Below are 23,489 nucleotides of genomic sequence, written 5' to 3' on the forward strand. Positions count from 1 at the left end.
GTCTCCGCCAGCATCCCCCGGGGACCGGCGGGGTCCCTCGCTGGTGCAGGATTTGTGCCTGTGCCCGCTCTGCGTGGCAGGAGTGCCCGGGGGGGCTGTGCTCTGCAGTGAACGTGCCGGGTGGGTGGGGGGGTGCTGCCCCCCGCCCGGGGGGGCCCGAGCCGCTGCCTCCATCCCCGCCCCTCGCTGCAGCCCCCGCTCTGATCCTTGCCCCGGAGCCGGGGGGGCTGCAGGGGCCGGGGGGGCGGCGGGGACAGGGTGCTGTCCTACCCCTGCCTTGCCCGCCCGCCCCCCGGGGGGGTCTCCGGGGCGGGTGCGGTGGGTGGGATCGGGTACCTATTGCCAATGGGATGAGGTCTGGCGCCGAGCGCGGTTGTCGGTAACGCCGGCGCGTCGCTCCGGCCATGCCAAGCGCGTAGCTGCCCACCCGGGGCCGGGGCCGGCTGCCCCGCGGCTGCCCCACGGCAGAGCCCCCCGCCCGGCGTGGGGGCCGGGGGCTGCGCGCCTCCTGTCCACGCTCCAGCCGGGAGCGGAGAGGAGCTGTGGGGGAGAGGGGCGGGATAGAACTTGGCCCCACCAGCCGTATCATCCCCCCATCCGCCCCCAGGCCCGTGTCTGCCCGCTGGCATCACTGCCCGTGGCTGGGCATGGGGTCCTGCCCGTGCGGGACCTGGAGCGCTGGGAACCGACCCCCCTGGAGAAGGGGTTCGCCTTCTCTCCGTCTCCATCACCAAGTTGTGATCCAGCAGGGCAGGGACGTTGCCAGCGCCCTCCCACCTCACCCCACCCCACCTCGGACGTTGCCCCAGGGGACAAGGGACAAAGCACTCACGTCACACCGTTGATCTCCAGTCCTTCTCCGCGGCGCTGGGCTCCTGTGGGATGGAGGAGGGATGTGCATGGGGAGGGATGTCAGCAGAGGCAGGGTGCTGGGGTGGGGGCCAGCTTTCCCTTGGCCACAGCAGCAACCTTTGGGCCAGTGGGCAGAACCCCACTGAGTCTCCAAGAGCAACTACAGCCCACACATCCCCTCTGCCCTTCCCTATTGCCTGGAGGACGTGATGAGCAGCAGCCAACAACCCTTGTGGTGGCCTGACTGGGACTGAGGGGGAGGGTTCAAGTGACAAACATCCCAAGGAGGTCCCATCACCGTTCTCCTGGGACCCCATGTCCTGGAGCACCTCAACACCACATGCAGGGTCCAAGGCAAGAGTCTGGAGCCACAGAGGGGACACACATCACCGTGTCCCTGGGCTTGCCCTTCCCCAGGGATCAGAGGTACCACAGCCATCACCCAAGGTGTACTGAGCCATGGAAGGACCTGTCACCACCTTTCCAGCTCTCTGGAGAATGGTTGCAGCCATCAGCTCTATCGTGCCTGGCTGCCCTGGGCTGCCCTTCTCCATGAAACAGCTCAAACCTTCCAGCCTGGACACCAGAAGGCAAAGAGGGAAACAGTAAAACAGTGGGATCCTTTTTCCTTAGGCTGGCATCCAGCCAGGCACCTTTTCCCAGGGCTCTCCCACGCTGACCCAGTCCCTCCCCATCCCAGCCTGTGCCAAGAGCTCTTGGTATGTGCCATGCCCGTGGAACTCCAGCAGAGCCAGCCCCAGGGGATCCCCCTGGCCTTGAAGCATGCCAGGAATTTTACCCAGGTGTTTGACTCCCTTTTTCTTCCGAGGACTTCGGACTTGACAGGAGTGCCCTCATGCTGGTTTTGTGGGGCGAGTCAAGGCCACTTCTTGGGGCTGCTGACATCACACCAGGGGTGTTTCCCCAGCCCCCTTCCACATAAATCATCTTACCCCAACTGCAGAACCATGTTGTGAGTGTGAGTGAAATGCTGGGTGTCTGCTCCCACCACCACCTGCATCGTTTGCTCACTGCTAAAATCCCAGAGGCAGTTTCAGGGAGCAAATCCCCCAAATTGGGGGCCACCAGTGGCCAAGCAAACCATGTCATCACCCTGGAGCTCTCTGGCTCCTCCAGCAAGGTGGTTGGGTGGGAAGATTGGGAGATACCAGGGTGCTGGAGCTTCAGGCAGAGTGAGCTCTCCTCTCTGAGCAGGGAAAACCAACCATTTGGCTTCACAACTCCCTAGATTTCAGGGCAAGAAAGGCTCCTAGAGATACCTCTCCCTGCCTGTTCATTGCTGGTCATGCTGAGGCTGCAGTTTTGGGGACACCATGTGTGGTAGAGCTCCACCAAGTCAAGATTGAAATGGATATCCCCAAAGAGCTCAACCACAGAGGAAAACATCCCTTGCTCGAGGGGCAGCTGGGTCTGCAGCATCCCCTGCTCCCCTTGAAGCACGGGTACCACCAGGGTGGGACCTGTCATGGTGACTCCACGTGCCTCAGACACGGAAAATGGGTGGGAAAAAGCAATCCCCTCCAGCCCAGGGGACCACGCGGGGACAAGGAAGAGAAGGAACGTACCTGCTGCTCCTCGTCCTCCGCTCCAGGCTGTCTCCTGCTGCTGTCGTCTCTCCCCACCTCCTCAGCCTGTTCGTGCAGACTCAGGCTCCCGTGAATATCCGACACTTCATCTGCCGACCCCAGTCCGACCTCCTCCAGGCACATGCCGGCTCCTTCCCGCGCCAGCTCTCCCGGGATGCTGGGACTCGACCCTCCCAGGGCCGGATGGCTCAGGAGCCTCCTCTGGCGGCTCACGCTCCCGGGAGCAGTGCCAGCATCCTGCGGCGAGCCCGCCCTGCCGGACCCCGCGCCCGCTCGACGGCTGTCGCGAGTGCCAGAGCTGGCTGGTGTGTTGGGGGCCGGGGTGTTGGAGAGGCTCTGCTCCACACCTTTGCCGCCCTGGATGTCTCCGTTCTGCAGGCCCCCCGTGGGGACAGTCCCATTGAGGGCCCGCTCCCGCTGGAGCCGGTCGCTGCTGTGCTCCAGCTCCTCCGTGCTCAGCTCCCGGCTGCCGTCGGGCAGGGGGCCGTCCTGCTGCTCTGGGACAGCGGGTTTCTTCCCGATGTGTGTGACGCGAAACCTGGAATGGGGGGCAGGGCAGATCAAAATCCTTCCCCTCCTCTCTCACAGCTGTGTTCCCGGCTTGCCTGTACCTCCAGCCTCGGATCTCCAACATTTCAGACCCACTCAGCACCACCCCTGCTCTAGCAGTGCCCACACTGACTTAACCCCATTTTCCCCTGCATTTTTAGCAAAATAAAGAGAAAGAGAAGGATGCAGAGTCCAATCCAGATGTCAGCTGGTGCAGACCCTCCCAGCGTGTCCTCTCAGCAGAAGATGGATCACAGCTGCTGGAAATGCTTGAAACACAGCCTGGGTGACAGTGTGCCCTAAGTGAGGGTAGGGACAGGTTTTGGCAGTGATTTGGGTACAGGGAGAAAAGGCAGCTAAACAACTCAGGAGGAGCTGTTTAGCTAAAATCTGCCAGAGTACATTTTGCACCATCCCCTGGAGTGACAGATGGTACCTGGGTGGTTCACCAAGGTTCCACCACGACCAGGTAACAGCTCAGAGCTCCCAGGTGGGCAGGAGAACAGCTGCAGAAGCTCAAGGGGTGTGTTTAGAATCAGAGGTGATGCAATATTTCACATGGGGAGTAGAGTGAAGTTAGGGATCATAGAATCACAGAATGGTTTGGGTTTGAAGGGTCCTTCAAGACATCTCATCCCAAACCCCTACCATGGGCAGGGACACCTTCCACTAGCCCAGGTTGCTCCAAGCCCTGTAGAACCTTGCCTTGGACACTTCCAGGGATGGGGCAACCACAGCTTCTCTGAGCAACCTGTGCCAGGGCCTCCCCACCCTCACAGGGAATGATTCCTTCCCGATATCCCATCTAACCCTGCTCTCTGGCAGTGGGAAGCCATTCCCCCTTGTCCTGGCACTCCAGGCCCTTATCCAAAGCCTCTCAGAGCCCCTTTGGGTACTGGAAGAGGCTGTAAGATCTCTTTGGAGCCTTCTCTTCTCCAGGCTGAACAACCCCAACTCCCTGAGCTTGTAAGGGGTCAAGTGTAGGCAAGTGTAGTGTAAACTGATCTGGGAGCCAGCTGGTTGTGACTCACTCCGTGACTCCTCCTCACAAGCACTGCCAGCCACTGCTGGACCAGCAGACAGGAAATCTCTTCCATGGTGAGCTGGTGTCCACCAGCCAGAGCACGCCAATCCCACCACAGGGACCTCCTGCAGCCCGTGACTCACCCACTCCCGCTCTCCCTGCACTTGGCTCACACGTGGAGAAGCTGCTGACAGCCCTGGGTGTGCTGAGGTTCAGCTGTGAGACAGCATCAGGGCAAAACACAACTCCACAGCAAAGTTCAAGCCCTGCTGGGGTTGAAAGAAGAGCAAGACCCAAAGGTCAAGAGTGGCAGCTCTTGAAGGGAGGAGCAGAGAGGTCTGAGAGATAAGGACAGGTGCCAGGTGGGATGGAGACCACCAGCAGGTTGAGGACCAGCCTATGGACAGCACCGACCCCTCAGCATGGTCAGAAATGCTGCTCAGGATTGGAAGGGTCAAGAGGAAAAATGCTCCAGCTCCAGACAAGGTACCCACAGGTCTGCTCAGGTCAGGCCAAGCAGCAGCAAATGTGGCCTTTCAGGTCTGTCCAGGTATTGGGAGACAAGACACCAGCACTGCGATTTGGGAAGACCAAAGAATGTTCTGGTCCCAAAGAGGGACTGGGAGGAGGCACAAGTGGCAGGATCATGTCTTGGTGATGCCATTGAGCAATGTCAGCCTGGAAGAGCTGAATGGATTCAAAGTGCAGGAAAGGTTTGGAGTGGAGAGGACACGAGAGGTAACGTAACCAACCTCCAGCTGGTGAGGGGAAGGCAGAGAGCTCTGGCTGGCTGCCTCATCAGCATCACTGAGGCTTTGGATTCAGTAGGATGTGGCACACTGTGGCTGATCAGGCTGAGGACAGGCAGTCAGATTCAGATGCTTTGGTGGATGAGCTCTGCCACTGACAACAGCTGGTTTAGGGAAAGCCCTGAGAGAAATGGTAAATCATCCTGTGATATGAAAGTACAGATCAGCAGCACTCCAGATTGCTGCAGAAGTGCAGAATAATTTAGGGGCAAAAAGCCCTCAGGAGGTCTCCAGTCACATCCCCTGCTCAAAGCTGGGCTACCTTCCACCCTCAGTCAATTTGCCCAGAGCCCCATCCAGTCAGGTTTTGGAAACCTCCAAGAATGGAGATCTCTCCACCCCGAGGACCCTGTCCCAGGTCTGCACTTCATGGTGAAATAGCTTTTCATTTTGTCTTTTCTGGTTTTCTTTTCTTGAAATTTATGGCCTTTGCCTCTTGCCCTACCCTGTGCGTGTCTGAGAAGAGTCTTGTTCCATCTTCATTTAAACTCTGCCCACCCTTTGGCTAGTGTTAGAGAACAATTAGACCCTCCCTTTATAATTCTTCAGGCTAAAAAAGCCTCCTCACATGCCACATTCTCCAGCCCCAGGTGATCTTGGTGGACCTCCACAGTTTTCATCCTTTCCAGTCCTTCAGCCACGACCTGTGTCCTGTGACTACCAGGACCAGGACTCAGTCCATGTAGGAGGGGGCTGGACTCTCAACCAGTGTCCAAGGGAAAAAAAAACTAAAAATAAAAGAGAAAAAGACCTCAGGCTGGGCCTTTAATCCAAGAGGTGGGTTAAAGAAGCTGGTTTATGTATGGTCAGTCTTGAGTCAAGGTACTTCGTGCAGTCAAGATATTTGTCATAAATAAGACACAGCAAAGACAGTCCTGGGAAAGTCACCAAAGATCTGGAAGAGATGGGGTCAGTCTGGAAACAAGAAGCAGAATCTGGAGGTGGTTTTGTACCTCGTGGCCACATAGGCCCTTGTACTGAGGAGACTGGGGATTTAAAATACAGCCTTGGAGAAATGGAGTGACTGTCCTGCGGAGAAGGTTGGTGAGACATGGGATATGAACAGGGATAAGGGGAGAAACCAAGATTTGAGGGAAGGTGCCTTTAGGAAAGGAGACCATCTTCTCTGGCACTCAGAGGTGAGTGACAGGAGACTGGGGAGGGCCTGGGCAAAGGACATGGAGGAGTGGATGGAGCTGGACACCAGCCAGGGAATGAATTAGCCATGAATACGCAACTGTGCAGAGACCTGGCTTACAGAACACCAGGAGCTGTCAGTCCCCAGATGTGATCTGAGCTGGAATTCAGCATGGGGAGATCCAGCATGTCTCCCCCTTCTCCAGCTCCCCATAAAGCCCCAGGACCTCCCTACTGAAGCTCCTGGGTCTGACAGTGGAAAAACCCCCACGACAGGACAAGGGGGAATGGCTTCCCACTGCCAGAGGGCAGGATTAGATGGGATATTGGGAAGGAATTCTTCCCTGGGAGGGTGGTGAGGCCCTGGCACAGGTTGTCCAGAGAAGCTGTGGCTGCCCCATCCCTGGAAGTGTTGAAGGCCAGGTTGGACGGGGCTTGGAGCAACCTGGTCTAGTGGAAGGTGTCCCTGTCCATGGCAGGGGTTTGGAATAAGATGAGTTTTGAGGTCCCTTCCAACCCAAATCACTCCATGATTCCATGTCCACTCTGGCTCAGCATTCCCATGGAAGGACTGTCTCTCTGGACCACAACATGCAGCTTTATCAAGGCTCACTCTCTGGATGAAGTCCTGCTGCAGGATTTGAGCATGACAGAGCTTTGTGCCTCACCAGCATGGCCATCCAGGGACTGGTAGTTGCTTGTCACCCTGTGCAAGTCACCATTGCTGTGGGGAGCTGAGCCCTGGGAGACTTTCCTAAGCCTTTCTGCTCGGGAATGGGGCAACCTGGGCGAGCCTAGAGACTGTCCTGCAGATTATTGATTACACAGAGACCACAGGAAGCTCAGGAAGTCCCTTGAGGTGAGACCAGGTGGGGACTGGAGAAGTATTTGTGGGAAGTATCAGGAGCACTCCCCTATTCTTATATTCCTGCTGTGTCATCTAATTACAGACACCATTGGAGGCAACGACCTGGGGCAGCACAGCCACTCTTTCATTCTGGTGGTGGTAGGAGGTAACTTGCACCTGGGGCACGCTGCCCCCTCCTTCTCCTCCTGAGGAGGTTCCTAAAGCCCCCAGCTGGGCAGCAGGAGCCCTGCTTGAATGGAGCTGGGACAGCAGACTGAAAGGACACGGACCTGGGGCTGTGCCCAGCACTGACTCAGCAGGAAAAGCCAGGCTTGAGTCACCTTCCCAGAGAAGGAGGGAAGCCACGGGTGCATCACAGCCCTCCACACACCACAGGCATTTCCAGGTGCAAGAGCCACCTGGGTCCTTGGGACCTCCAGCTCCAGAGCTGCTGCTGAAGCATCTCAGCAGGGAAGAGCAAGAGGGAGCCCAGCCTGGGGCAGGGGAGGAAGGGGACAGGAATTAGGGGACTGAGGAGAGCCCATGGTGCTTGTTCCATCAGGGCCATGGCTGGCAAAGCTGGTTTGAGTACCTGCCCACTGAGAAGACGGTGGTCTCTCCAGGATGCATCCGGCCTTTGCCCTCCTTGGAGCGTCCCTGTCGCTGCAGCGGGGGCCTCTTCCTGCGGCTGCAGTGGATGCAGGGGGCCTGTGTGGAGCCCAGGTGCACCGTGTGGTGGTGTGGTGGGCCCCCATCCTGGCTGTGGGGACAAAGGCTGCAACAGGGAAAGGACATGACAGGTCATGTTATCCATAGGAGTCATCCCAACCTTGGTGCAGCCCCACTGCAGCAAGCACTGGGAGCAGCAGCTCTGGAAGGGACCTCCACTGAGGATAGGAACCCTTGCCAGTGGGGTGAAGCACTCCTGAAAACCCTCAGGAGAGCAAGACTTCTCATGGGGAAGATGCTTTGTAACAGCTGGAACGGGACTGGCTGCAGTGTCCAGACCAAAGGGATACCCAGAGGCTGCTTCTCCCCCACTCTGCATCAGCCACAAGCTGCTATTGGCTTCCCTCACCTCACTGGCACTGGGACGTCCCCTTCATTTTCCCCCAGCATCTCCTTGAGAGCCTCTGCATTTGCTGAAGAGAGAGGAAAACAGGGATGTGTCAGCCAAAGTGGTCAGCACGGCTCCAGGCCGGCCCATGGGCGTGCTCACCTTCGTTTTGTATGATGCATCTCACGATCTTCTCCACCGTGTCCTCGTTCAGCTCCTCCTCTTCATCTGAAAAGAGACAACGGGGCACTGAGGGCTGCGATTTGGAGGCTCTGCTCAGAGTTCTCTCCCCAGGAGCAGCCACGACCACAGAGAGGTTGGAGAAGCCTCATATTCCTCATTATGCTGGGGAACACCAGATCCCTCACCCTGGAAAGGAAATGGTTGAGCCAGCAGCTGTGTGTGCAGGGAGAGGGGGGTTGTGTTACTCCTTCAGAACTGGGGAACATCTGGAGAAATGAATGGGAAGCAGGTCCCAGAAAGTTGAAAGAGGAGGCTCCTTGTAGGGACAGTCCAGCCCAGGAGCATCTGGATGCAGGATGCTGAGAGTGTTCGAGTCTCCAAGGGTAAACAGGACATGTTCACAGAAAACAAACCCACTGGGGCCTGTTAAACACAGAAAAAACACCTCTGATGGAGAAAGCCCCAGAGCTGCACACTGTTAGAAGCTTAAAAGAGGGGAAACTTGACTGATGCTTGCTCTGCTTGTGGAATTCCTCTCCAACGTTTATTACAGCCTGCTTTTGAACACTGCTGGAGACAGGAGGCCTGGAAGGATGGACTTTCAGCACAGTCTGCTGTGTTAGCTGTTCCTGTAAGCTCTTTGGAGCTGTGGTCTGGCAGGCAGCTGCCTCAAAGAACATGGTCAAGGGCTGCCACCATGGTCCTGGAAGTCCATGGAGATGTTTCCCAGGGCTGTGGTATCTCCAGAGGGCAAAGCCAATCCTGGAAGGTTCACTGTCTCCATGTCGTGCACAGCCAGGTCATTAGAGCCACAGAAGCAGATCTGTGGACACCTGGAAGCTCTTGCTGCATCTGTGGGTGAGCTGGAGGAGTCACATTCCCCCCCATGCACGAGAAACGGCAGCAGGAGGTGCTGATCCTCCCAGGCACATGGAAGCTGGAGGAGTTATGCAGCACCATGTGGCTGTTTCCAGCTAAGGAAGCAGCTGAAGGAATGTGCCTTCCCCATTTCGGCAGAGACTCATGAAACCAACTTGGGCCGGGCTCTACTTTGCACCCACGCTCGATGCTGCAGTGACTTCCCAACCCAACCACCCAAGAGCAACTTACAGTGGCCTGAAGCAATGGGAAAAAATCCCTAAAGGTCCCGTTCTAGCACAGTGATCAAGGAAATATCCCTATTCCTCTGGCCTGCACAGCAGGGACTGGAAGAAGACAAAACCAGCACCATGCTGGCCCCCTGCCAGACCTCCTAATGCTGAAGGGGCAGAGGTGACACCTTGTATCCCTGCCTGGGGAGCATGGATTATAATTCAGGCACTGGGAATTCAGCAGGTCCATCAGAATTACCTTTTGGTGGTAATGTTCCTTTAGGAAGAGCCAGACACTGGCTCCCACCTCCCTGTCACCGCCAGCTTGTGGAGCCAGCAGATCAGAGGGATCCCCGGGCCACACACTCCCCATCCCCAGGGAACACTCTCTCCATCCCTTTTTCCCAACCCAGCCACACGTCACAGGTAACTCTCCCAGTCCCATCCCACATCCCAGAAGTGTGTATAAGGAGCACCAGTCCATGCTGGACAAAAGGCAGCCCCCCCAAGCCCCCGTGGCCCCAGCACTCACTGTCCTGGAGCTCTGCCAGCACATCCTTGTTATCTGGGTCAAGATCGTCCCGGAAGGTCCGGCACCGGTAACCCTTCTTCTTCAGGACATGGCAGATCAGGAAACCCACCAGCCCCATGATGAAGAAGACCAGGACGAGGAGGAAGACCATAGACAGGCTGTGCTGGGGGTCTGACTCCCCATCGTCGGTGCTGTTCTGGTCTGACATGCGGATCTAGGAGAAGGGGGAAGGCAGCTCAGAGCTCCCGGTGCTCCCCCCCAGCGGGGTCCCTGTGCCCATCCTCCTCTCCCTCCTGCCGGGCAAGAGCCAGCTCCCAGTTCGGGGCGGGCTGCCCGGGGCTCATCTCTTGCCCCGCGAGGTCCGGGGAGGCGAGGACAAGCCGGAGGTGTCTGGGCGCGGTGTCCCAAGGACACTGCTGCCCCGCACGGACCCGGCAAGAGGCATCCCAAGGGCAGCAGCGGCGGCAGCGTCCCCGCAGGCCCGCCGGCCCCGGGCTGCGGCGCTCCCCTGGCCCTTGCAGGCGGCTTCCCAAGGGCACCGGTGCCCCGGCCTGCCCGGGGCTCTGCGGCGGGCGGCGATCCCCCGCTCGCCCTTGCCTGAGGATGGCTGAGCATCCTCCCGCGCCGCCCCGCTCCCCCCGCAGCCCTCGGTACTCACGGCCGAGGGCCTCCGCCGGCACTGGCAGCGGCGGGGATGGAGCCGCGGCAGCCGGGCTGGTGGAGGGCCGAGCCGCCGGCATCTCCCGCATCGTCCTCCCGCAGGACAGAGCCGGCTCCCTCCGCCCCGGCTCCCCCCGGCGCTCCCGGCTCCCTTCCCGAGGGCTCAGGGCTCGCCTTCCCGCTCGCCGGCTCCGCTTCCCGGCACACAGAGGGTCCCCCCCGCTGTCCCCCAGCCCCACTGCGGCGGTACCTGGGCCTGCGGTCCTCCGCAGCGCTCTCCTCTTCACCTTCACCTTCACCTGCCTCCTAGCAACCCCGCATCCCCGCGGACGGGCACCGCGGCGAGCATCCTCCGGCCCCCGGCTCCCGGCTCCCTGCCTGCCTTCCCCGGGAAGGAGCCAGCTGCTTCTGCCCGCCGCTCTCTGCCGCTCTCTGCCACAAGAGCACCAGCCCGTCCCGATCCCAGGAAAAAAAATCTCTCCGAAGCGGTTTCGGCGGAGGAAGGTGCGGAGCGGAGCTCAGGGAAATGCCGGCGGCTGCAGCAGGACGAGCAGGAGCGCTGCTCAGGGAAGCCGGCGCTGCCAAGCTGCTGCCCGCCCCGGGGTGAATAAACCTCGCCCGCACGCGTGCCAGCCCCGAATTCCCCTGCCACCTTCCTTTCCGTGATTTTTAGCGCACTGAGCCCTGGCGACGGGAGGGAGAAGGGTGGAATGGGGTTCAGTAAGACCAGGACCGACCCCACACCAGCATGAGCAGGGGTAGAGGGGTGCAGACACCCACACTGGGATCACAGCACTGAGGAGATGGTGGGAAAAGAGCTCAGGGCGATCCCTGTCTCTCCCTCCTTCCTAAAAAAGGGGTGGTTAAGCCATTTGAAAACTCCAGCTGTGATGGTCCCACAACCTTCCTCTCCACCACATTATCCTCAGTCTGGGAGGCTTCACCCAGCCCTGTTTTCCTGCTGCACATTAGGTTTGCTCCTCTCTGTCCTTCACCCACCTGCCAGTTCTCCTCCCAGACCTTGAGGAGCACACGCAACCCTTGAAATCCCTCCCACCCCGTCTCTGCTGAGCTGAGCACCGATCCAAACACACATTCCTTCGTGGGAATTATCCCACCACACTCTGCATCGCCCTGAGACAACCCACAACCCCTCCAGGCTGCCACTGTGCCATGCTGAGGGCTCCTGTCCCTCTGCACAGGTGACAAAGTCACCTCTCAGGGGCCTCCTCCATCACTGGGACTTCATGAGGTCACCACACCATAGGTGCCACCCATCTGTCTGCTGTCCTGGCAGGGAGACAGGTCCTAAGAGAGACCATCTACGGCAGGAAAACACCACAGGCAGCAACACTTATTCCTCCTGCCATGGATTGCTGGGCCATAGGAGAGGAGAGGAGAGATCCCCAAATGCTGGACCAACAAGCTGCCACATCACGGGAGTCTCCGCTGGTGAAGACCTCAAAAAGCAAACCTCAAAGGCAGTTTACTCCTTGCCCTTGTTTCTTCGGAGAGGGGGAACTGGCAGGTCTGGGTTTCTGAAGAGCCCTGAGGGGGTGCAGTCATGGGGAGCTTTTTTCCTCGTGCCCACACACGCTGTCCTGCACAATAAATCGCTCTTTCTCCTCCTGGGCGTTCCCGCCCACCCGATGCATTGCTGCACCCCACCCCCCTCCCAGCACCCCACCCCCTTTCCAGACTCCAGCCGTGCCGGGCATAACGAGCCCGAGCTGCTCAGCACTCCCCACTTCGAGGGAAGACTCTCATTTTCCCACAGCCCCTGGAGTCAAAGCATTTCCACAAGCTCAGGGGCACAGAATGGCACAGCAGCCACGGCCTGGAGACAAATCCTGGCCTCCACAGGGTGAACCAGGATGAGGAGGGGTCTCTCCTGGCTCTGCAGCCAGGTTATCCCAGTTTCTCTTAGAGTTTCTCTTCCTGATCTCCCATCAGGGATCGTGTGCTCCCAGTCTCCATTCTGCTTCCACCACCTCAGTCTCAGCATCCCTCCAGAGCTTCCCAGTTCTCATCCCACTGGGAATCCCGTTAGCACGTCAGTGGTCAGACCACGAGCCTTGTCCCACGCAGCCCCTCACAGGTGACCTGAAAAGGGCACCAGGGCTCCTCTCTGCCCCAAGAGCTGCCAGCCTGGCAGCCATGAATCCACACAGCTGAGCTCTCCCTCCCAAGCAGGCTGCCGTGTCCATCCTGGCCAGTGGGGATGGTCTCCACATGGGATGAAGCCCCAAACCAAGTTAGGTTGGTGTGGACGTGGCCACGGGCTGGATGCTCATGATATCTCCAGTGTGGGCTCTGCATCCTCTGTCCCCTCCTGACCCCATCCCAGCTCCTGTCCCCACCCTGTGTGACCCCAAAAAGACAGCGTGAGCTGACACACAGGACAGTCCATCCAGATGTCTGGGACAGGCAGCTGCCTGCTTCCTGCCTGCTTCCTGCCTGCCCACTGCATCCAGTACCACCATCCCCCACCCTTCCTCCCCGGGTCACCCACTTGGGCCTTCCCAGGCCTGAATCCTGAGGGTCCTTGGAGGCTCTGGTCCCTCTCATGGCATTGCCTGGAAGCCCTTAAATTTTAAGCTTCCACGTCAAAAGGTGGCTGAGGAGGGAGGGACAGAGTGACCAAGGAGAGAGTGGAGGGACAACTCTGTCCCTGTCCCCTCATCCCTCACCCAGCCCTGATCCCACTGTGGTGCCACATTACCTCTCGTCCGCTCTCTTCCCACACCTCCTCCGCAGCCATCGGAGCCAATGTCACCCCACAAACAATGGGAATGCACCTGCTCAGGGGACGGGCCACCCCGGCCCCGCTGACTGTCCACGTGGCAGCTAAACAGGCTGGATTGCCCGGATCCTGGAATCCCACAGGCAGGCTCCTCCGGGGGTCTCCGCTGCGATGCTCAGCCCAAAAATCGCCGTCGTGTCTGCAAAGCTGCTCCATCCCATGGTGTCCAACATCTCCCTGAATCCTGAGCCCTTATTTCAGCTTTCCCAACATGCCCAGCAGCTGATGGCCGTTAAACCACAGTGTGGTTTTGCTCTCTGAGCACAAAGTGCATCTAAAAATATCCCGCTCTGATGCTTCCCTTGCTCTGCTCCGAGAGCCGTGAAGATGCCCGGAGCAGCAACCAGCCTCCAGAAGGGAGGTCAGCCAGCAGAGGGATCCCAGCTGGAAGCAGGGATGTGTTTCTCCCTTCCTCACCCCGTTCCCCCAGATGGGTGTTGGGACGTGCTTCCCCGGGTGGCTCCGTGTCCCCGGCTGGGCGTTATCTGGTGGCAGCAGCTTGAGGGGCAGTGACAGGACAACCGTCACACCGAGACGTCACCGTGTTCCATGAGTTCCCAGCACATCCGTGTTGTGCAGCACGTTCAAATCCCTTAAAATTATATCCTTTAAACTTAAATCCTTTAAATTTAAGTCCTTTAAATTTTCTTCCGGTGGTGGGTGCTGGACTCGGTGCCCACCGTGCTGGGTGGTTGCTCTGAGTGACCCCAGAGGGGTCCTGGGTCTCCTCTGAAGGTTGGAACAAGATGAGCTTTAAGGTCCCTTCCAACCAAACCATCCTATGATCCTTGCTCCATGCTCAGGAACTGGTATTCCGAATGGAAACCCACACAGGAACTGGCAGAGCCAGCCAGAAGTTTCATTTAATAATCCCACCATTTACTCACACCTTGGCATATTCTCTCATCCATCTGCAGCCAGCACAACACCCAAAATTCCACATCATCCCACTGTCACCTTGCTGCCCCACCACACGTGGGAAGCCCCCCTTGCTGCACTTCCAAGTATTTCCCTCCTGCACATTCATTACCCGGGATCTTCTGAGAAGCCAGGGAACATCCCAGTGCCCATCTGCCACGGTCTCCATTCCCAGCCAGCTCTTGGGGTGCCCCTTGGGGGTCCTGCTCCTCTCTGAGACGCCAGTGGGTCGGGCAGGATGCTGTGCAGGACCAAGCCCAGATTTCAGCTCGTTCCCTTCCCAAGCCTTTGGGTGCTCCATTCACACTTTGTTCTTTCCAGCCCCCAGGGGACAGACCTTTACCACCGTTCCCAGTCGGCACCTGCTCATTCCCAGTTGCTGCCTACATCCAGCTGAGGTTCAGGTTTCCCCCATTCCACATGAAGCCACTTCCCAGTCGGCAATTTCCCACCTGGCTTTTGTCCTCCCCCTGCCCTCGGTGCCTCCCTGTCCCCTCTCCCTGCCAACCTCGGGGCTGGGAGGACCTGCACCCTGCTGGGTGGCACTGGGAGACACGTGGGAGTAACTGGGGGAAGCTGGGGGTGACTGGGGTCCAGTTGGGGGTGACTGGAAGACAACTGGGGGTAACTAGGGGAAGCTGGGGGTGATGGGGGGCAGCTGAGATTGACTGGGAGACAAGTGGGGGTAACTGGGAGCAGCTGGGAGTAACTGGGGACAGCTGTGGCTTCCTGGAGGCAGCTGTGGGGGGGTAGCTAGTGGGCAGCGAGGTGACACTGTGGGCATTTGGGGTGACTGGGAGGCAGGTATCAGGTGAGCCGCTGGGGGATCAGGATTGTTCAGCCTGGAGAAGGGAAGGCTGCGGGGAGACCTTAGAGCCCCTTCCAGTGCCTAAAAGGGCTCCAACAGAGCTGGAAAGGGATTTTGGACAAGGGCCTGGAGGGACAGGACAAGGGGCAGCTGTGAGGCCGGTGTGCGGGCTGGGAGGGTACTGGGACGAGCCGGGAGGGAACTGGGATGAGCCGGGAGGGAACTGGGATGTGCGGGAGGCGGGCACTGGGGCCGCGGGGGCCCTTTGGCCCCGCCCCCTCTCCATAACCACGCCCCTATCCCGTTAGCCCCGCCCCTTGCCCACCTTAACCCCACCCCCTCCGTCAGCCCCTCCCTTAGCGCGGCTGTCGCGCGGTGATGACGTAAGCAGGAGCGCGGCCTGTCCGCCATGGCGAAGACCGTGGCTTATTTCTACGACCCGGACGTGGGGAACTTCCACTACGGTGCGGGCTGGGCCTGCCGGGGCCGGGGCAGCGCCGGGGCCGCGCGGCGGAACGTCTGGGGCCGGCTCGGGGGGCGAGGGTGTGCCCCAGCCCAGCGGTGTTCCCCTCTAGACCCCCCCCGCCTTCCTCTCCCCCACATTCCCCACTGCCCCTCTCCCCGTCCCTCTGTCCCCGTTCCCGACCTGTCCCGTCCCGCGGTGCCCGCGGGTCCCGGCCCTGCCCGGCGGGTGCGGCCGTTTGGTCTCGCCCCCCCGTTGATCCCCGCGCGGTTCCGTTGCAGGCGCGGGGCACCCCATGAAGCCGCATCGCCTGGCGCTCACCCACAGCCTGGTGCTGCACTACGGGCTCTACAAGAAGATGATCGTAAGCCGGGGGGTTGGGGCAGGGAACTAAGGGGGTCTGGGACAGGGGTGCTGGCACGGCGTGTTGGGATGAGGGTTTGGGGCAAGGCCTTTGGGGCATGGCCTTTGGGACAGGGGACTTGAAGGTTTGGGACAGGGGTGTCTGCACGGGGTGTTGGGACAAGGTGTTTGGGGCAGGGGACTTGAGGCCAGAGGATTTGGGGCAGGGGGTTGAGGAGTGGGTGTTGAGATAGGGGTGTTGAGGTGGGGGTGTTGAGGTGGGGGTTTGGGGTAGGGAGTTTGGGGTAGGGAGTTTGGGGTAGGGAGTTTGGGGTAGGGAGTTTGGGGTAGGGAGTTTGGGGCAGGAGTGTTCGATCAGGGTGTTTGAGGCAGGAGTGTTCGATCAGGGTGTTTGAGGCAGGAGGGTTGGGACGGGGTATTTGGGTGCTTGGGAGGGGGTTTGAGGCAAGGGGTTTTTGGACAGGGATGTCTGCACAGGGTGTTGAGATAAGGCATTTGGGACAGGGAGTTTGGGGTGGGTGTTTAGGGCAGGGGGCTTGGATGCTTGGGATGAGGTTTGGGGCAAGGGGTGTTGAGACGGGTGCTTACATGGAGTGTTGGGATGGGAATTTGGGACGGGGCTGTTGGGGCCAGGGGGTTGGGGACTGCGGTTGGGATGGGGGTTTGGGACAAGGTGTTTGGGACAGGGGTTTAAGACAGGGCTTCAGGATTTGGGACAGGGCAGTTTGAGACAGGAGTGTTGGGACAGGGGGTTTTAGGGCAGAGAGTTATGAGTTTTTGGGACAGGGGTGTTGGGACAAGGTTTTTGGGACGGGGGCTTGGGGCAGGAGTGTTGGGACAGGAGGTTTGAGTGTTTGGGATGGTGTTTGGGACAAGGGGCTTGAGGGTTTGGGACAGGAGGTTTTGGGGCTGGGGTCTGTGGTGGTTGGTTGGGGCTCCAGCACATGTGAGAGGTGCTGAGCTGAGCACTGAGCTGCTCACTGCACTTGTGGGCCCCACATGAACACCCCCCTGTCAGGGGCTGGTCACAGCTCTGCTGTGTCCCTCCCCATCTCCAGCCCCACTCCTGCCCCAGCAGGACCAGGCTTGGAGCAGCCTCAGGCATTCCCATTGTCCTGAGCCCCCCCTGGAGCATCCAGGGCTGGGTTGGAGGATCCACTGTTGGTTGTCAGTGCCCTGGTCACACCTGGGTGACAGTGCCATCCCTGGGGCTGGGACAGTGCCCTGGCTCTGAGTGGGGCATTTCTGTGTCTGCAACACCTGCTGGGAGGGACCTCTGGGATTGGGATTGTTCACCTGGAGAAGAGAAGGCTCCAAGGAGACCTGAGAGCCCCTTCCAGGGCCTAAAGGGGCTCCAGGAGAGCTGGAGAGGGATTTTGGACAAGGGTCTGGAGGGACAGGACAGGGGGGAATGGCTTCCCACTGCCAGAGGGCAGGGTTAGATGGGATAATGAGAAGGAATTCTTCCCTGTGAGGGTGGGGAGGCCCTGGCACAGGTTGCCCAGAGAAGCTGTGGCTGCCCCTGGATCCCTGGAAGTGTCCAAGGCCAGGTTGGACCGAGCTTGGAACAACCTGGGCTAGTGGAAGGTGTTGGAACGAGATGATCCTTAAATTCCTTTTTCCAGCCCAAACCATTCCATGACCAGTGTGATCATGGAATAGTAAAGCTGCAAACAAGTCCTCCAGAAACTTCCTAATTCCCCTTGTTGCCCCAAGGGGTTTCCCTCCTCCCTCTCCTTCCTGAGCAGTGTTTGTCCCACCTGCCCTTCAGAGCCCACCCAGCTTTCCCAGCCCAGGGCACTCCTGGCTCTTGGAAAGATTTTCCCTTCCATAAACCTGACGTGTTAATCCTGCTAAAACATGATCAGCACAGAGTGACAGTCAAAAGGAAAACTTAATCCTCCATCTTTTGGGAAATGAGCTGGTTTTGGGATAAGGGAATACCACTGTGAAGGTGCAGTGTTTTATTGTGAAGTGTTTTCCTTCTCTTGCTGGCAGTGGGATGAGCCATGCTCCTTTCCCAGGAATCCTTGTGCACTTCTTTGCCTGTTCTCACAGCACAGAGCAAATGAAAAGCTCTCAGGAAAGGTGGGGCAGGTGATTAATGCCTCAGGATACACAATCAGGGCAGGAATGGGATCATCATAGACTCCTGGAATGGTTGGGGTTGGAAGGGACCTTAAAGCCCATCCAGTCCCACCCCCTGCCATGGGCAGGGACACCTTCCACTAGCCCAGGTTGCTCCAAGCCCTGTCCAACCTGGCCTTGGACACTTCCAGGGATGGGGCAGCCACAGCTTCTCTGGGCAGAGAATAGTAAAAGTCTTCTACCATTCTGCCCATTCTGAGGTGGGTTTTTCCCATTCTGAGGTGGGTTTTTCCCATTCTGAGGTGGGTTTTTCCCATTCCGAGGTGGGGTTTTCCCATTCTGAGGTGCAGAATGTGCCACCAGCAGCTGCTGATGGGTTAGGGGCAACTTGTTTTATCTTCTGTTCCTGATTCCTGTTTTCAGTGGGCTGGGATCAGAGCTTTGAACTGATTTAATTCCTGCCTGGCACAGTCCCAGGTCAGCTTATCTGATCCACAGCCTGTGAACCCTTTGCCCTGGGGAAGGACCTGTGCCTGGAATGGTGGTGTAAATGTAGGAGGCTACAGCTCCAGGCACCTCTGGATTTTCATTGTCTGGCTGTCCCTGTGTGGGATGCACATGTACAGTGTGTTTCCATGGGAATTGCCCTGTCAAAGAGCTGAGGAGCCCCTGTCAGAGCCATCACTGTGCAGAGCTGGCACACAGGGAGGGGAGGAAGAGGAAGGGCTCAAACCATCAGTGCTCTGATCTGTCAGGGATGTAGGACATTCCCCCTCCTTCCCCTTTGTGTCCCATCCCTGGAAGTGTCCAAGGCCAGGTTGGACAGGGCCTGGAGCAACCTGGGATGGTGGAAGGTGTCCCTGCCCATGGCAGGGGGTGGAATGAGATGATCCTAAACTTTTCCAACCCAGAGCATTCTGTGATTCCATGACTCCATGTGGTCAGTGTCTGGGCAGGACAAGGTGCCCAAATCCTGTAGGGGTGTGTGTGCAGTATAATCTTCCTGCTTTTTATTTCTTAGGCCAAAGTCTGCTCAGCCAAACCAATACAAGAGGGGCAGAGGGAAAAGCTGGGTCTGAGCTGCTCTGAATCTGCAGCTGCAGAACTTGGTTGTTGTCTCCAGCTCTGTACAAGTGCCTGGAGTTTGGAATGGGCTCAAGTTCAAGCTCTTCCACTGCTGGACCTGCTCTGTGCTGAGAGTTGTGGGCTCAGTGAAAGGAGACAACAAATCAGCTGTCCCAAAGCCAAAGCCCAGTGTCAAGTTTTAAAGGAAGGTGCTAAAATGGACCAGTTCCTTGATCATAAGATCAGTAAGATTGGAAAAGCCCTCTAAGATCAAGTCCAGCCATTGTCCCAACACTGCCAAGGCCACCACTAACCCATGTCCCCAAGTGCCACATCCACATGGCTTTTAAATGCCTCCAGGATGACTCTACCACCTCCCTGGCAGCTGTGCCAGGGCCTGACCACCCTTTCAGTGAAGAAATTTTCCCAATATCCAACCTAAACCTCCCCTGGTGCAACTGGAGGCCGTTTCCTCTCACCCTGTCACTACCCCCACCTGGTTCCACCCTCCTGTCAGGGAGCTGTAGGGATGCAATGTATGAAATGAATTGGGCATGTTTAAACATGAGAAAACCTTTCCTGATTAATATAATTCCCTGGTGAAATCACATCCAGTGTGGTGACCACTGCCCTGGGTGGAGTTGCAGCACTTGGGGAGCCTTTGCAGATTTTCCCTTTCAGATTTTTCCTGTCAATGTGTGAACTTCCACAAATATCTTCCCTGGAGTTGGGCTTTTCCTTGCAGGAACAGCAAAAAAAACCCAACAAATCCATGTTCAGACATAACACTTTTAAAGGTCAAGTCCATGTCTGAGGGAGGCAGTGGGCAGAGCTCTACATTTTGCCACATTTTTAGTCTTGAAACTCTTTTTCTGGGATTTACATTTTCCACCTGAAAACCTCAGAGGCAGCTTCATCCTGAACAGTCAGTGACTGGCAAAGTTGGGAACACATAAAAGCAGGAATTGTGGTCAGCTGGGATTATAAAAAGCCCTGTTAACTTTTTGTGTTGTGCTTGCACCATCTGCTCTCTCTGCCTCCCCCAAATAAAAGGCTGCTATCCTGTCAGGCTGGGTTTGCCTCTTCCCACCTTTCCCAGCTTGGGAAGGTGGGTGGGATTGCTGGGACTGGGTGAAAGGTGGAAGGAGGCAGGTTTAGGTCTATTTTTTGGTAGATTTTGGTCTATTTTTTTTCCCTGCCTTTCTGTTTGAATCGCCTCTCCCTACTTTTTGTTGTCCAAGAGAGCCTCTGGATATCCAGTGAGAGCCATTCCTTCTCTGTGGCGACTCTTTAGCTTTGGGTTTGGTCTTGTTTGATTTCATGGACTTTCTGGATTCCTGGAGCCCTCCTGGGGAATGCAAACAACAAACTCCACATCCTTGTGGAAAACACCAGGAGAGGAGGGGATGGGCTTGTCTGGGTGTATTGTGGCTCCAAAAACGAACAGGAAACAGGATCATTGGTGCAGTGATAAATTTCCCTTTGGAGACCAGCTTGTGCATCTTGCTTTTATTTCCATGTCCCATTTTTCCTGTGAAGTGGTTGCTTTAAATAAGAGAATTTGGGAGACACCAAAAAGATCTCTTATCGATTTAATTTGCTCTCCCAAGTTCATGGTGTTAATTTTTAACCTCCCTTCTACTGAGGTATGTGCCCTCAGTGCCAAACTGGCGAGGCTGAGTTGTCACAAGATCCTGAATTTGAGTCCATCCAGCTCCATGACCATTTTTCACCATTTTCCTTTCCAAAGGAAACAGGACTTACACAATTCTTCCATCTGTTCGGGAGCTTTCACCAAACAATTTTGGACCTATCAGCCCATTCCAGGCAGATCTGCCAGAGGGACTGAAACCACCCCCTAGATCAAGGTCTTAAAATAGTGGAAAGCTGGTGACTGAAGAGGGAATAAACCCCCCAGTGAAGGAAGAGCTGTGGTTTGGCCTTGGCCCATTTGTTTTGCTCCTTCCCAAGGAGGGGGGGTATTGGAGAGTTCGTAGCAACAGCTGCAGTCAGGAGAGGCTGGAGATGGGTTTGTGGCTGAAAGAGGGCAGGAAAAAGTTTCATGGAACAACTGATGAATTTAAAAGAACACAAATACCAGGAAGCCAGTGTTGGAATGCTTTTAATGTACCTCGTGCAGGTCACTGGGCTGGAGGTTTCTTCCAGCCCAAACAAACACGACTTTAGCTGGGAAATAAGTGTTGTCTTTGTGTCTGGAAGGTTTTCAAGCCATACCAGGCGTCCCAGCACGACATGTGCCGCTTCCACTCCGAGGATTACATCGACTTCCTGCAGAGAGTGAGTCCCAACAACATGCAGGGCTTCACCAAGAGCCTCAATGCCTTCAACGTGGGCGACGACTGGTGAGTGCCCTGAGCCTCCTGCAGTCCCAAAGGGGGTCCCTGCTCTGCTCATGTCCCAAAAGCTCTTTTAGAATGTCCCTTTTCTCGCTTGTTTTTAACCAGAATGAGGAGTGTGTCCTTCCTGGGTGTGTCAGATCACGGAACATCCTTGATTCCTTTCCTTGAGATGGCTCAGTCCTGCTTTTTAAATCTAGATTTTGGCTTGTTGGGTTACAGATTCTGGCTCTACTTGTTCTGGAAGAGCCTCCAGTTCAATTATCTTTGTTAATAATTTGAGTGCTGCCTCCAGCTCTGGGATCCCAGCCCAAGAAGGACATGGAGCTGCTGGAGAGAGTCCAGAGGAGGCACCAAGATGATGATCAGAGGGCTGCAGCAGCTCTGCTGGGAGGAAAGGATGGAGAGTTGGGATTGTTCAGCCTGGAGAAGGGAAGCTTTGGGGTGACCTAATTGTGGCCTTCTAGTACCTGAAGAAGCTGTAAGAAAGATGGAGAGAAGCCATTTCCAAGGGCCTGGAGTGACAGGACAAGGGGGAATGGCTTCAAACTGCCAGAGGACAGAGTTAGATGGGATATTGGGAAGAAATTCTTGGCTCTGAGGGTGGTGAGGCCCTGGCACAGGTTGTCCAGAGAAGCTGTGGCTGCCCCATCCCTGGAAGTGTCCAAGGCCAGGTTGGACAGGGCTTGGAGCAACCTGGGCTAGTGGAAGGTGTCCCTGCCCATGGCAGGGGGTAGAGTGAGATGAGCTTTAAGGTCCCTTCCCACCCAAACCAGTCTGTGGTTCCACGATGTTCCAGACACAGCCAGAGAGGAGCCAGTGCAGGACCACAGCAATCCTCCCCTCTCCTGAGGCAGGTCTCTCATCATGTCCCAGCTCTGGGCACATCCCAGCAGGGCTGCAGGACAGACTCTGGCACGTTTTGGGAGCAGGGGAGCCTTTTCAGGACTGGCTTGGAAGCTTTGGGAATCGTTATCACATTCCCTGAGTTTCCCATTGTGTTTGCAGCCAGCTCTCTCACCTGCAGGGTCACAGTGATCCCAAATTAACTCTTTCACAGAGAACTGGGTGTTGCTCTTGCTCAGGTAATATCCCTGGACAGTTTTATTGCTGGCTTTGCTCTGGAGAAGTGGGCAGGGGTGAGATGTGTGTTTGAATCGTGGTTTCTCTTCCAGCCCAGTGTTTCCAGGCCTCTTTGAGTTTTGCTCTCGTTATACTGGGGCCTCCCTGCAGGGAGCAACACAACTGAACAACAAGGTAAGGGGCTGAGCTTTCAGAACACAGATGGAGCTCTGCATGGGAGGAAAGGCCAGAAGGGTGTTTGGGGGCCACAGGTGGAAGTGGTGCAGAGAGCAAGAGGGTACAGGGTCGTTGTTATCACCTTCAACTCACTTCTCTTTCCTTTCTCAGATCTGTGACATCGCCATAAACTGGGCAGGGGGCCTCCATCATGCCAAGAAGTTCGAGGTAATGAGGCAAATCTGTGGATTCCTCTGTCTTTGGGGCCTGGGCTCTGTGTTGGTCCCGTTCTAACCCTGTTTGGGTTTCTCTCTCTCTCGCAGGCTTCTGGTTTTTGTTATGTTAATGACATCGTTATCGGCATCCTGGAGCTGCTCAAGTAAGGACGCGGGCAAGGACTGACCTGTCCTACCTGGTTGTGCTTTTCCTCTGCTGCTTCACTGTTCTCTCTCTGCTTCTACACCTCATTTGACTTTCTGGTATCCAGGAAGCCCCAAAACTTGATTATTATTATTCTTTTTCCCCCCTGGTTTCATTAGACACAAGGAAGTGTTGGAGAATTGGAGTATCTGCCTCAGTGTTGTTGCATGAAGCTTTGGGGACACAGAGGAGTTCTTCCACCCCATTTCTCATCCAGCTGTAAAAGACTCATTTCAGAGTCTCCTGAGCCTCAGCCTTTTTGCCACAGTGAGCCTTTTGTAGGGAAATGCATGTTATGGCTCACTGGAGACAGAGAAACGACTCAAATCTTTCTTGACTTGCTTGATTGGGTGGAGAACAGGACTTGAGCTACACAGGGATGATCAAAGGACACTTGCTCTCAGTAGAAAAGAGTCAAGTTATTTTGGTTTTCAAAAAATGAAAATTAAATTCAGAATGGGAGGAAGAGTTACAGAAATACCTTCAATTTCTTAAATTAATCTGGTTTAGTTTCTTTTGTTTTGGGGTTTTTTTTTGTGCTCTCAGTTGTTGTTGAATCTGAGACAAATTGTTTTGGAACTGTAAAGGATTTGGAGTTGACCAGACAACAGTTACAT

General features: G+C 56.6%; 2 protein-coding genes across 6 annotated transcripts in view; one reads left to right on the forward strand and one right to left on the reverse strand.

Annotated features, from left to right (window-relative positions):
* On the reverse strand, positions 1 to 15,598 carry RELL2 (RELT like 2). Of its 5 annotated transcripts, none has more exons than XM_051793808.1 (9): positions 15,524 to 15,598; positions 10,599 to 10,884; positions 9,689 to 9,902; positions 8,045 to 8,110; positions 7,904 to 7,967; positions 7,418 to 7,600; positions 2,439 to 2,997; positions 833 to 875; positions 1 to 540 (listed from the first exon to the last, which is right to left on the reverse strand). In XM_051793808.1, the coding sequence occupies exons 3-8, from the start codon at positions 9,894 to 9,896 to the stop codon at positions 834 to 836; spliced, it is 1,122 nt and encodes a 373-aa protein (XP_051649768.1). In that variant the 5' UTR covers positions 9,897 to 9,902; positions 10,599 to 10,884; positions 15,524 to 15,598; the 3' UTR covers positions 1 to 540; position 833. The 5 variants fall into 5 exon arrangements, with proteins under 5 accessions (XP_051649768.1, XP_051649767.1, XP_051649769.1 ...); XM_051793807.1 differs by lacking the exon at positions 10,599 to 10,884 and adding an exon at positions 14,182 to 14,310 and having other exon boundaries at positions 15,524 to 15,589; XM_051793809.1 differs by lacking the exon at positions 10,599 to 10,884 and having other exon boundaries at positions 15,524 to 15,592.
* HDAC3 (histone deacetylase 3) overlaps positions 15,202 to 23,489 on the forward strand; it is a 14,365-nt gene continuing 6,077 nt past the window's right edge. Inside the window, exons 1-6 of the mRNA XM_051793814.1 lie at positions 15,202 to 15,341; positions 15,622 to 15,704; positions 21,077 to 21,219; positions 22,389 to 22,470; positions 22,624 to 22,680; positions 22,776 to 22,831. Of these exons, the coding sequence (XP_051649774.1) occupies positions 15,287 to 15,341; positions 15,622 to 15,704; positions 21,077 to 21,219; positions 22,389 to 22,470; positions 22,624 to 22,680; positions 22,776 to 22,831 (476 nt within the window). The 5' untranslated portion in view covers positions 15,202 to 15,286. The remainder of the gene's footprint in view (positions 15,342 to 15,621; positions 15,705 to 21,076; positions 21,220 to 22,388; positions 22,471 to 22,623; positions 22,681 to 22,775; positions 22,832 to 23,489) is intronic.

The sequence above is a fragment of the Manacus candei genome, unplaced genomic scaffold, assembly GCF_025592945.1.
Source record: "Manacus candei isolate 608988 ecotype Guabito, Panama unplaced genomic scaffold, ASM2559294v1 h1tg000037l, whole genome shotgun sequence".
In the NCBI taxonomy this organism is placed as follows: domain Eukaryota; kingdom Metazoa; phylum Chordata; class Aves; order Passeriformes; family Pipridae; genus Manacus; species Manacus candei.

Excerpts from the sequence above, each read along its gene's own strand:
- RELL2 (XM_051793806.1), bottom strand. The coding sequence starts at position 13,307 with ATGGAGCAGCTTTGCAGACACGACGGCGATTTTTGGGCTGAGCATCGC. Across the intron at positions 8,111-9,688 it reads GCTGGCAGAGCTCCAGGACA|ATGAAGAGGAGGAGCTGAAC; the intron begins GTGAGTGCTGGG and ends GTCTCTTTTCAG. Across the intron at positions 7,968-8,044 it reads ATGCATCATACAAAACGAAG|CAAATGCAGAGGCTCTCAAG; the intron begins GTGAGCACGCCC and ends CTCTCTCTTCAG.